Source organism: Anser anser (genome assembly GCF_964211835.1).
Source record: "Anser anser genome assembly, chromosome: 4".
In the NCBI taxonomy this organism is placed as follows: domain Eukaryota; kingdom Metazoa; phylum Chordata; class Aves; order Anseriformes; family Anatidae; genus Anser; species Anser anser.
In genome coordinates, this window is record NC_139724.1 from 5,989,575 (window position 1) to 6,002,432 (window position 12,858).

Sequence of the window (12,858 nt, forward strand, 5' to 3'; positions counted from 1 at the left end):
GTGAAAGCTGCATCAGTGATTTGATGAGCTGAACATCAAAGAAATGGTTCCTTAAAACTTGAGAAAGTCTGCGTTTCGTTTTCGTCCTTGCCAAGGCTCTCCCCTGAGTAGTTGTGCAGGTAGTGTCCAGTAATCAGTTTATCAGCATGTGCCTGACATCAAGCCGTATATCAGGAATGCTTACGAGACAGGCACTCATTTTATAAGCAAGCCCCTCGTCTTGTATTTCTCGTATTTCATGTCGGTCCTTCTTTTCCTTCTTTTTTTTTCCCCTTTTTTTCCTCCCTTCTTTTAAACTTCTGTTAATGAAAACATCATCCTTTGTTCAGACTGCTGCTGGACTGCAGATTGTCCTTTCAGTTCTCATTAGTCCTTGGGTGCCTGCTGCCCTATGTAGTGAATGGCTGGTGAGATTCCCTCTAACATTGCAAATGAGCAGGTAAAAAATAGAAATTATAGGGTTTTTGTTTCTTTTCTCTGTCTTGTGAGTTCAGTTTCTCCAAGAGGAGGGTCAACAGCCCCCAAATGCAGCTTTAATACTTTCAGATTTTTTTTTAAAGCACTCTGCTATAAAAATGGCTGAAGGAACTGTGAGCTTTGGCTTACTGCTCCCTGTCATGCAAGGCTGACGGTGAATGGCAATCAGGCCTTAAAACATGACTTTTAAAAATGAGATTATGTTGACTTTCTGTTCCTCTCTTCGTATCTCTTGTTTTGTCGCTCTACTCACTCTCCATAGCTTGCTCCACTTCTGCTTAAAATTAGCTGAAACTTCAGAGTTGAGCTTTACCTATTGCAGTCCTTGGGCAGAATCATGCCTATTTAAATCCCTCCCCTCAAATGTACCACCTGGGAACTTGGGAAGACTGAGAAAGGAAATAGTTGAATAAGGAAAGCATAAGTTAGGTAAGAAAGAACTGTTTCTGAGACAGATGCATGGGAATCCAGAAGGGCAAAAATTCAGTGTCAGAAATGTGCTTCATCGCTTTTTTAGTGACACGTGATGTGCAAGTTTGTAATAAGAAGCTGCCATCAAAATGAGCTATCTTCTATAAGAACCTGTACAGCCAGAGCCAGCAGTTATTTTTGGCCTCTGGTCACAGCGGAGAGAAGTGTGACTCACAGTTTACCTGGGTACAACAGGGTGTATTTTCCTTGCTTTTCTCAACACTTGCTGCGTGAGCATGCTGAAGTGTATTTCTAGGTCTTTTTTATCTTCCTGTGGTTTTCTTTTAAAAAAAGAAAAGGCAAAAAAACCCCAAACCTTGTTCCTGTTGTCTGTATGAAATATCAGCCAAAATGATTGTTATGTTAAAAATTGTTTAATTCAGATGGAATGCAGTAAGTTGCCAAAGCTTGTTTAAAAAAAAATAAAAAATTGCTAAAGCAAACACTTATTTACATTCTACGAGAGTTCCCATGTGGTGTAGAGTGTCTTTCCTAGGAGATAAAGGATACCATTTAGAGAGAGTTTCTTTTTTCTGATGTCATTCCCGGTTCATTTTCATATTCAGTTTTAGGAATTGGGAAGTACACTTTTGACCTCTGGATTTTTTTCCCCCCCTACCTCCTTCAGGTACAATAGAGCAAAAGTACAAATGTCTGTCTTCTGCTCACATTAACCCCAAACCAAAGAAGCTACATAATACCCTGGGTTAGACATCCCTCTGGGCTCTGTCAGGGCACTTTTCCTAGCCCCTGAGTTCTGTCCCTTTTTCTAAATCTAGATGAAGTCTGGACTTTGGCAAGCAGTGATCTAAGCATACCAGTTGCCTGCTGGCACGTTAAGGCAGTTAAATGGTAAATTTCCTAAAGTAATGGTTTTCTTAATGAAAAATTAACTTTTGGGGTTTCTCTTTCTGTCATTGGAAGGTGCGTCAAGTGGGTTGTTGGAACAGTCTCACCCTGGCTTGAGGGAGTAGAAGCGCTCACTTGGGTTTTTGGTGAGGTGAATTTTTTTTTTGTTTTGCTGATTGAAGATAAGATCAATTACCAGGTGCACTGACCAGCCAAAACTCACCACTGCTTCGCGTAAGCAGTTGGTAATCTGTGGAGACGTGATGGACGGCACATTTCCGTTTGCAGCGGAGGCGAGGAGTTTTGCAGCAAGGACTTGAGGGAGACTGTGCGAGTGGACAGAAGGAATTGGTGCCTGGCCTGGGGAAGTCAGCGTGATGGAAAAAAATGCTGGATGACATTTAGGCAAGGAGGGAAACAAGATAGGAAAGCAGAGGAAAGAAAACCTGGAGAAATATACTTCTCTCTTTCCATCTGTCAAAACTGTCTAATACGTGCTCTCCTTTCCACCCCAGTGAATCCTGCCTCATCACCGTGAAAATGTGATTACCCTATAAATAAAACTTTTTATTTTTTAATGTAAGCACTGCATGAAGTTACTTAATCTCTTGTAGATGCCTGTGGCAGCTTAGCATTAGAAAGAGTACCTCTTTTTTTTTTTTTTTGCATACGAATTAATCTGTCAGGCTGTCACATTTAAGACTCTTGACAATTCACATTTGACTGATAACACAAATTATGGAGGCCTGGTCTTAAAGCTGAGTTAAATCCAAGAGATTCGTTTTGGAAGAGCATTGTGTTCACTTCAGTCCAGCCATTGTCCAGTCCCGAGAACTGCTCTGATGAGGACCTGGAGTAGTTCTTGGCCAATTAAAGTTCAAAACAACGTTTACAGGTCGTTGTGTTTGACGTGGTGAGGAAAATGTGCAGTCGCATCTTCCCAGCAAAAACCTCAGCCGTTGTGTTTAATTCCAGGAGTAGTCTGTAAGGTTTCTGCCTGTAGCTACCAGTCAGAACAATTCTTTGACCCGCTGGCAGTTCATTAAGAGCTTCTTGTCAGCACTGGCTTCTATGCCGTGCATTTTTTTTTTTCCAAATGCTTCTGAGATGGATGTGCAAACTTTATTTGGCTCTTTTCCAGCCTTTCCCTTACCTGCTGCTGCACGTACATTACTTTGTTCTGTGTCTGCTGCCTTAGCGTTGACGTCTTTGAGCTCTCTTTTCGAGTACTTGTCTGCTTCAGCTGTGCTTGTATACATAAGGTGTGCCTTGTGCAAGTGATGTGAAGCACCTTTCTCCTTTTTGTTCTTTCCTCTTGTTTAATGCGTTTGGTTATGACCTAATAGGGAAAAGTGATTCCATCTTACGTGCTTAGATGCCACAAATTACGATACAGGCACAGTACTTAGGGATGGCAAATTGCATTTACATTTCCTGGAGTTTGCCATCAGGATTGTGCGTAGCTTGTGATCTCATGGGGAAAACCGTGAGTGACAGCTGGGATTTTCCTCTGCTTCTTGCTTGTTGCATTCCAGTTGGGAGGGGAGGAGATCGTAGAACCATTGGATTGACATTAATCAATTGACTGTGGCATTGACCCTCCTAATTGTGTGTTCCTTGCAGCTGTAGGATACAAAGAGAAAAATCCAAGTATTTAAGTGTCTGCTACAGACTTCATTGCAGTGTAGTTCAAGAGTCAGCGCCATTCTTCAGTTAGTTTGGTTTTATTTTTTCTACTTATGTCTTCAAAAACATATTTTGTATTTCCTGAGCTGGTGCCATCTTTAATACCAACACAAGTTTTCTTTCTGTATGGAGAGATGTCCCAGGCAGTGGGATATTTGGGATTATTTCAGTAATTGTGAAGAAAACAGGTCATAGGCATTGCTGGGTGATTTGGTCTAGTTACCCATTTTAATACTCTGTCCTCCTTGGTAGTGCTTGGCCCTGACAGCTTCAGAAGAGAGCTTGCAGCAGTTACACAGTGCTTTTCTCATGTCTTGTTAAGAACTCTTAAACAATTTTCATTATATTTCTACTGGGAAGAAGGCTTATGCAAACACGAAGTGCCTGTGTCCATGTCCTTTCTCTGCCGTCACTTCTGGATTCATTTGGCCTCACTTCAACCAGATTGGACTGAGAATTGTCAGTGGTGGTTGTGTTTTTTGTATGGCGACAAAAGGAAGACCTGAAGAAATAAATCCCCATGGTGGGGGAAAACACTGCCCTTACCAGTGCCTGAGGGAAGCTGACTCCTTCCTATAGAAATGTCCAATCCTTTTTGCCTAGTGGCCTGAGCACTGCCTCATCGCGAACCATTCCACAGGCTTACTGAACACTGTGTGAAGGGTAATACTGATACTGGAATAAAAAGCATCACGTGTATTTCCATCACTCCTTGTTTGCATTCTCAGAGGTGAATGGGGGTGGAGGATGAACTGGGGAGGTTGAGTATTATTGTGAGGAACTAAGCGAAGCGTGCTTTATGTAAAAGCAGCTGGAATAGTGAGATTTGGTGCAGCTGAATGCAGAAGAGAGAATTTCTTACTGCAAAACGTTAGTTACCAGGTGGGTTTTATTTTCAGTTCTTTCACTGTTTCTGTTTTAGGTCCTGTTTAATATGATCGTGGAAGTGCCTCGTTGGACAAATGCAAAAATGGAGGTAAATAAGAAAAATACCTTGAATATATGGGCATTGATGAAAGTTACGGCAGCACGGTGGGTTTCAGTATTCAGAGTTTAATCGGTGTGGATTGCTCTTTATACGTAAAATTTTCAGTTAAAATATTAAGTTGTGCATACAGACGTTTCCGTTGCCATTAAAGAAGGTGCTGAGGTTGTAATTGTTTCCCCTTTGCAGGTGAGCACTGCTTCCTGCCAGCCCCAGACAGCAGAGCGCAGCGCACCTGCAGCAGAGCCCTAGAGTGCTGGGCTGCTCAGTCGTACTGCTGCTCGCTTGTAAAGCATTTGGTTAGAGGCTCTAAGTCCTCTCAATTCCAGCATATAAACGGTAGTGTGATAGGCTGTGTCCTGACAAATGGAGTGGCAAATGAAAAAACCTTTCCTTGTGACAAAAACTACATCAGGGTAGTATCTCATTCGAAGTATCTCATTCGAAGTATCTACTCCTGCTGGAAGATGTTTCGAAAGGAGAGCCCAGTGGTTGTTCCTCTGCTCTTACAATGTAGAAGCTGAGTAATGCTTCATTCGTGGAGTTGGTGAAAACAACAGATCTCACCAGGATGTTTCTTACCTTCCTGAACATTTGTAATAGTTTTAGGAATGCTTTCCAGATGCTTTCAAGGAATTTTGTGGTTGAGATGTTAAACTACTTCAACTACTAAAAATAACACCAAAGAGCCTCCTGGCCTCTTGGTTCAGAACTTTTTCTCCTTTCCCTGATGCTGGAGTACCATTTGAACTGCGTTTGTCGCCTGAGTTTTAATTCTAGAAGTAGGGCTACTTTGGATAATTGCCTTGTATTTTAGGATGGTTTATTGTGGAAGCTGAGCTCTCTTTTTCAGAGTTTCCCTTTGCCACTGAAGTCCTTGCTTAAAGCACATGTTGCTCTCCCTCTCCTTTTCTTGGCACGTTACGTTGAGGGTAGAGAGGTTTGCTGTCCTGTGAGGTTCAGAAATCAGAGGGTTTGGATGTTTTCTGGCTTGGTAGGAGCTCAGATGTAATACATAACTTTTAAGAGACCTGGAGGTTCCTCTGTTAAGTAAGGCAAACAGTTGTCTTGCCTTGTCATCGTGGCCTGACAGTCCTTCAATGCAGACTCTGTTATGGTGCCAGCACCAGCTCTTGTCTGCGTCTTTGTGCTGAGATTCCCTCACTTGGAATGGAGACTGCACGAAATTAAACCTCGCTGGAGGATGAATGTGTTGCATTTCTCTTGTCCTTCCATAGATTTTATTCAAGGTGCTCTTTATGGAATTTTATTGGTCCCTGCCCACTGTTGTCAGTTAATCTTTGCACCAGTTCACATCAAGAGAAAACAGTGCTGAGCTCCGCTTCTGTCAAAATCCCAGGTGGCATATTCAGAGTCTTTACCATTAACTTAGGAAGCAGGTAGAATCAGGTGTGAAAACAGAAACGTTGGGGGGTTACTTACGGAATAACTGCCTGCTGTTGACAGGACAGTGTGGTCCGAAAAAGAAGAATTCATTTGGGATGACTTTGCTTCTGGCATTCTAGCTAAACGACAAGGGTGTTAAAATGGATGTGAGCACAAGCTGGTATGGCCTGAGCCAGTGTGTGCTCAAAACCTGTAACAAATGTGAGCTGGTTCAGGTGAGTCAAGCTACCATGGGTTTTGTTGTGGTGAGGAGTGGCAAAAGGACAGTTCAGGTGAATTAGCTAATGTGTGGTAGGTAACTCACGGCAGTGGATTGGTATTTGAGGTTTTGGGGGGATGATGGCAGTAATAAACTGCTTTGCAATAAGTAGCTAAGCTCAGTCCTTCTGGGAGCACTACTGCAGGAGTAAAAACACCTTCTAATGCTAATTTAACTTGTTCCAAGCCAACACAAGTTGGCCTGTGGTAACTGTGCAGAGCTTGTCCCTACAAAAAAAAGCATTTGTTTGCTGAGAGGTATGGAGAGAAGGGGTGTATGCAGTAGGAGAGCAAAGAGCGGGGGGTGGGTGAGATGACGCTGAAACAATTCCCCTGCTGCTGTCAAAGCCCCTGTTGTCTGAAGAACTTTCACCATTTGTATCTTTGTTGAATTTGTACCAAAGTTCAAGCGCAGGAGCCTCTGACTTAGGTTTCTTTCGGTATTTGTGTTTGACTGTGACGGTCTCCTCATAAATTCATGACTTTCTCTTCTGGATTCATTTTTCTTGCATACTTCACAGCGTTATTTAGAACCTTAATAAGCAGCTTTTTGAACATGGCTCTCGAGATTTACAGTGAGGCCATCATGCTTTTAATACTCCTCAAACAACAAGCACATGCTCCCAGATGGAGCTAACTGGTTGGGTACGGAATGAATTGCTTTCCATCTGACACTTCTTTCTTTCTCTCTGTCTTTCACGATCTGTTTAGATTGCCACCGAGGAGCCGTTGAATCCCATTAAACAAGATACAAAGAAAGGCAAGCTCCGATATGTGGCAAATATCTTTCCTCACAAGGGTTATATATGGAATTATGGTGCCCTCCCTCAGGTAACATTTTTGTTATAATGGTGAAAGTTTTCTGTCTTCTGTGGAAATTGCCTTGTAAATCCTGAGTACTGCCGGAATGCAAATCAGTTGCAAGAGAGATGTTTCTCTTTGATAATTTGTAAATTAGGATTTTTTATGTAGAGCTTTATTGTGTCTGTAAATTTTGATCAGAATTCGGGTGTGGGTATAAATACAAGCTCAGTTTCAGGAAGGAGTTAAATGACCAAGAAATCTTGAGTCTTTAGCCTGCATCTGTGTACCATAGTGAAAAAATTAAACTTTTGTGGTCTTGCATTCAAAATACTTGTTCAAGTAGCCCCTTCCTGTTTAAGCAAGACATTTTTAAACTCCATTAGGATCTTCATGTATTGCAGCATGAATGTTAATTGGTATTATTTCTTAATATCTTTAAGAAAGAGGAACACAAGGACTTTTTCTTTAGATTAAACCTCAACTGCCTTAGTTAACTTTGCTCTGAACTCGGAGACTTTACTGATCATGGCACTTTCAAAACTTCGTTTGAGTCTTGGAGAAAAAAACAACTAATGTCTGAATTTTTTAACATAATTGAAGTTTTAAAACTTTTTTTTTCATTACTCTGAATAACACATTGGATTTAAAATAGTATTTAAGATCAAGATGAAACTAAAAAAGATTTCTTTACACTTAAATGCATGAGCAGTGAAAGTTTACTCCTGAAAATCTGCTTACATATTTCCTCCCTGAAGAGGAGATATCAGGTAGGTGGTGGAGGAAGACAATGAAGTCTTTATCCAGTCAGCAGTCTGAGTAGTCCGAGTTTCCAAGTAGGCATTGTTGGGAACCAAGAGTTCCATTTAATATTTTGAAATTTGTTTGTGCCGTCGTACAAAGCCAAAATTGAACACTTAAATATTTTCCTGCACAAAGTGCGTTATTTTGGACTGATGACACATTCCCCAAGAGATGCATTCAGCTCCCCTTACTACCTTGTCAGTCATACAGCTGGAGATAATTGTCTTTCCTTTTTTTTTCCCCTGTAATGACTTTAAAAGGTCACTTGGATCATTATACTTGTCGAAGTCTCAACAATACTCCAGATTCTTACTAGCTACTATCACAAACCCTGGGCCTGATCCAGTTCTGGGCCTCCACTATCTCAAGAGGACTTTTCATCAGGGTCAGCAGTTGCCAGAAATTCAGCCCTAGCATATAGCTGAAAGATAGATATTTGTGGCTGCTGTTTTATGTTCTGGAACAGAGAAGAAAAGTTACTCCAGAAGTGTAATTGTTGCAGGAATTGCTGTGCTGTCTAGGTAACGCTACCATTCCTAGCTAGCTTCCCTTCTGTTCTTACAGAAACTACAGGTGGAGAGGTGCAGCGGGGCTAGAGAATGGCACTGATAGAATGAAGCCTTAAATAAGTGCTTTGGAAGAATATTGGAAAACTAAGTTTTAGGCTGAAATTCTCTCTTGACTCCACTTCTGTCATTTTTTCTGGTAATGATGCTGCTATCTAAATACCTGACCATTTATTTTTCACAGTTGTAGCATCAGTCAAGTTCTCAAGAACAAGAGTATGAGTTGGAGGCTTGACCGTGGACAGCTGGAGCTAGCAGTATAGCTCCTTGTAGATGGTTTTCTAACATCTTTTCCACAAAACCTCATTGGTCTTAAAATTCTTACCAGAAAAACCTCTCAACTGTAGAATGATGTCTTTCGTTCCAAGCAAGTAAGAGACAAAACATGTACTGGCCTTTTTATAAAGTTATACTAAGCTGGCTGTGATTCCTTGCTCATATACTGCTTAGAGTAGGGATTTGAACTTACCTCTCAGGGAACCTTGTTTGGTCTCAAGCTGCTGGCAGTTCTTGGGCTTGTGCACATCTTTGTATGCAAAAACACTCAGAAATGTTTCAGACCTAAATTCAGAACCTTACAGAGTCAGTTGGATGCTGACAATTCCATACCCAGGAGCTTGGGCAGCTCAAAGTCTAGATGATTTTGAAAGCAACTTACACTAGTGTGGGTGTATCTAAAGAGTATAGTAAAAATGTGGTTGTAGAATATAGTTTAATCCCACAAGTGCTGGTAACCAGAAAAATGTATGTTCTGGCTCCTCTGATGACTTGATCACTGCAATATCATAAAGTGTCTTATGTGTCTTTGATGCAGTTGATCCATTTGTTACTGTTATCCATCCTCAGTCCATGGTTTGTTAGGAGTTTGTTTCTTTTTTTTTCTTTTTTTTTGTTGAGCAAGTCCGTTCTCAGCAAGCTGACATTTTTATTGGTGTTTTTATTAATCTCAGTAATTTAGTGGTTAGATGAATTGTAATTGCAGACCAGTTGGTAACTCATAATTCTCTTTCCTTTGACAGACCTGGGAAGATCCAAACCATAAAGATGACATTACAGGATGCTGTGGGGATAATGATCCTATTGATGTTTGTGAGATCGGTTCAAAGGTTGGTTTTTATCAAGATTAATTTAATGATTTGGTAATAGTTTTTGAAAGAGAATGGCAGGTGGGAAACAAGAAAAGGTAGCAGTAGTCAGTCTTGGGGTGACTAAAATATGAGCAGAGGGTCTAAGAATAGATAAGAAAATGGCGGATTGAAAAACAACAGCAAAAAATGGAGGGGAAAAAAAGGATCTTGTAAAGTCTGGGTGCTGGATAAAAGAGAAAGCTGGAAGTGAACACTCTGAAGTTGTATAGCTGGACAGTGAGTTTTGGATGGAGGAGGAGAGGGTTAAGATTTTGAGGAAGGAAAAAGAAGACTTCGTTTTCCCCTGCTAGCAGCACTAAAGATAAGACTAGTATTCTGAAAGATGAAGAAATATGGCAGTGTCATGCACGTAAGATTATAAGGTCAAACCCACATAGGGGGTAGGTTTAAGTTTTCTCATGGATGCAAAAAGAAGCAGATCCCTCTTTAGAGGAGAAGAAGAACCTGTTGCAGTTAAGAGATATGGAGTGGGTGGATGAAAAAGAGGCACAGCAAACACCAATAATAGGTGTAAGGGAAAGGTTTAGCTCACTGAAAGAAAATTCCATTTATCTGGAGGCAGCAAAAAATGTGACAATTCTCTGTGGTACCAAAGATGGGGTAAATGAAATTAATGAGTTTGGATGAGGGATCTCTTGAGCTATCTAAGGTAAAAGGAAATTTAACTGGTGACCTTAGCAAAGGTGGCTTCACTTGAGTGAAGGAACCTAAAGCTGAATTTGAGGGGATCCAGAAAGAGTTGAAAGGAAATATTATCTGGTGTGAAAAAGGTCCACAGGAGAGTGCAAAAAAGAGTTGTGCTCATGTTTTTGGGGGTGGGTGGGTGGCTGTGTGTGTGTGTCCAAGAGACAGATGAAAACCAACAGTTGAGAAAGCAGAGAATCAACAGGCATGAAGGAGCTAGAAAATGAATAAGAGATGTTTTTGACTCGCAGATTGGGGCAAAGATCAAGAAAGTGCTTGGGGAGGTAGGGTGGAAGAGAAGAAAAAATATTGTAGTTTCTGTTGTCTTCTTAACTAAACGCTGATGGGAGAAGAGAAGGTTTAAGAATAGAAAAGGTAGGAGAAAGGCTGTTAACGTGAAGGTGATGTGTATCAGGTTTACAGATCGATCTTGTAATTCTTAGCTGCTGGCTGAACAGGTAGCAAACCATTTTGTCTGCAACATAAAAGATGAATTCCGTGTAGCATTTTCCAAATCTTTTTGAGATTATGTTCTGTTTTCAGGTTCGTTCTTCTGGTGAGATTGTTAAAGTGAAGGTGTTGGGTGTTTTAGCTCTGGTTGATGAAGGAGAGACAGATTGGAAGATAATTGCCATCGGTGTGGATGACCCGGAAGCCCAGAATATCCACGGTAAGTATAGTTTTACCTATCTTATAGCAAGTTGTGCCAGCAACTTCAACAATTGTACCTGAATTTGAGCCATGCAGGAGAAGAAGAGGTAGATAGGCAAGAGGCAAAAACTTTCTTTTTTTCATTGTTTAAATTCAGATGTTTCCTTCAAAAAGGGCATGTGTATTTTCATTTTAAAGGTTCACTGAGGTTTTCAAGAGGGCGTGTCAGGCAGAAAGTCTTTTGACTTCGTAAACACAATTCCCTTAGAAAGTGACCTCTTAAAATTAGCCTTACTTCCTTTGTAGTAGTACATATTTACTCACTCAGATGACGTAGTACACTGTTTTCCTTGCTGAAAGTGTTTTTTTCCTTTTGTATTCGTGGGCGTTGTATTGCATTCTGAGAAGGGCTGTACATTTCCAACGTTTTGTCATTTGTAACTGGGTTACTTCCAGGGATTGTTGCCTAATAAGAGCAGTTAGGTTTCACCTTTTAGCTTGGCAATTTGCAGCGTAAGCTGCTGAAGCAGATCACCCTAGTACCAGCCCTGATGATGACTAGTTTTGCAGGGTGAAATAATCCGTGCAGTGCTCCCTGTGACCTTGCTTCTGGTATCCAAATGGAACTCAAGAAGTAAAATGCTTATATGCAGTAGTGTGAATAGAGTGTGAGGTATATTCCTTTTTTTTTTTTTTTTTTTTTTAAAGAAAAAGATACAATTATGGTAAACCTGGAGGGAGTTAGGTTTTTACAGCACAGGTAAAATGCAACTCTTCTCTGGATAAACAGGGGTTCACTTTCTCAAATACAGTCATACTGGGAATCACGATAATGAAGTGAGCTTTGGCTGAAAGTTAATGATTGTTATGAGACCAAAAATCTCATATATAGCATTAGCTGTGTATGGTCAGAGCCTCTTCTTTGTTGGCAGGTGTCTCCGAGGCACAGAACAGCCTTTCCCTAGGAGTAGGGGTATCCTGTAGTTTTTGGAGGAATTATGTTTCTCAGCCATTGGAACTTTTTCCCGATTTCTGAGTGTAAAGCGTATCACTGGGCTGGCCCTGCATTCGGTTTTCTTGCAGGTTGCTTTGACGTGGGGAATACTTGAGTTGTGGGGAAAGAAAGGGAGAAGAGGCAGTGAGGAAAAGGAAACTCTTGGGCTGATGCTGATTAAAATAGTGGGGTAGATGAATTGTTAAATAACGTTTATGATTCTTTAATTTGGCAGAAAGTAATAAGTTCAGCTTAAGGAAATAGTAAGTAATAGTTTGCTGTTAATGTTAGTTTCAATTTAAATCTCTATAATGTGGTATAAGCATTAGTGGTTTAAAGATAAGCAGTTAGCATCCTATTTCTATGTGGTGTTCTGCTTACTCTTACCTATTTTTCCTTAATAATTTGTGAGAGTTTCATCAGAAAACTGGATTAGAGAATTTAAAAGGAAAAGGAGTCCAGTAGGTAGAAGTAAAACTGAGACAGTTTCTATCACTGGGTTAAGTAACTTCATTTGAAAGCCCTGGTTTGTGTGTTATGTTTTTTTTTTTTTTCTTAAGGTAACGACTGATTTGTGTTAGCTATGATACAGCTTTGGCTGGTTCTTTGGTTTGTTTGGGAAGGGAGTAAGAGTCTTGTTAATTTTTATTTTTTTTAAATGCAAACCCTTGCCTGTGGTTGTTGTGTGCATCCGTTCTTATCAGATGCAAAACCTGAAGAAAAGAGCTGCCTTCCTGAGCTTCAGAACACAGGAGAAATATTTATCCAGTTTAAACAATTTCCCTTCAGGGTTGGAGTTGTTAAAAAAAAAAAAAAAAAAAGAGAGAGAGAAAAGCCCCCCTCATCTGCTCTCCCAAAACATGACTAGCTTAGTGTTTAACAGCAGTCCTTCGCTCTGAAAACAAACAAATCTGTTGAAGTAGGCAGTACAATATGTCCCTTTATACTTGTTTTTTCCCCCTTCCCAAAGATGTTAATTATTTCAGCAAGAAGGGACAGCAGCTACGGATAAAACCGATACCTCCGTCAATAATTGATGTGCTGCTACGTTACAGTAGTGGCCTCCTAGGGAAAGAT

At 40.6% G+C, this 12,858-nt stretch overlaps 1 protein-coding gene across 1 annotated transcript in view; it reads left to right on the plus strand.

The window, feature by feature from the left end:
- PPA2 (inorganic pyrophosphatase 2) overlaps positions 1-12,858 on the plus strand; it is a 35,804-nt gene that overhangs the window by 7,779 nt on the left and 15,167 nt on the right. The window contains exons 4-7 of the mRNA XM_083835585.1: positions 4,406-4,459; positions 6,845-6,964; positions 9,324-9,410; positions 10,680-10,806. Of these exons, the coding sequence (XP_083691711.1) occupies positions 4,406-4,459; positions 6,845-6,964; positions 9,324-9,410; positions 10,680-10,806 (388 nt within the window). The remainder of the gene's footprint in view (positions 1-4,405; positions 4,460-6,844; positions 6,965-9,323; positions 9,411-10,679; positions 10,807-12,858) is intronic.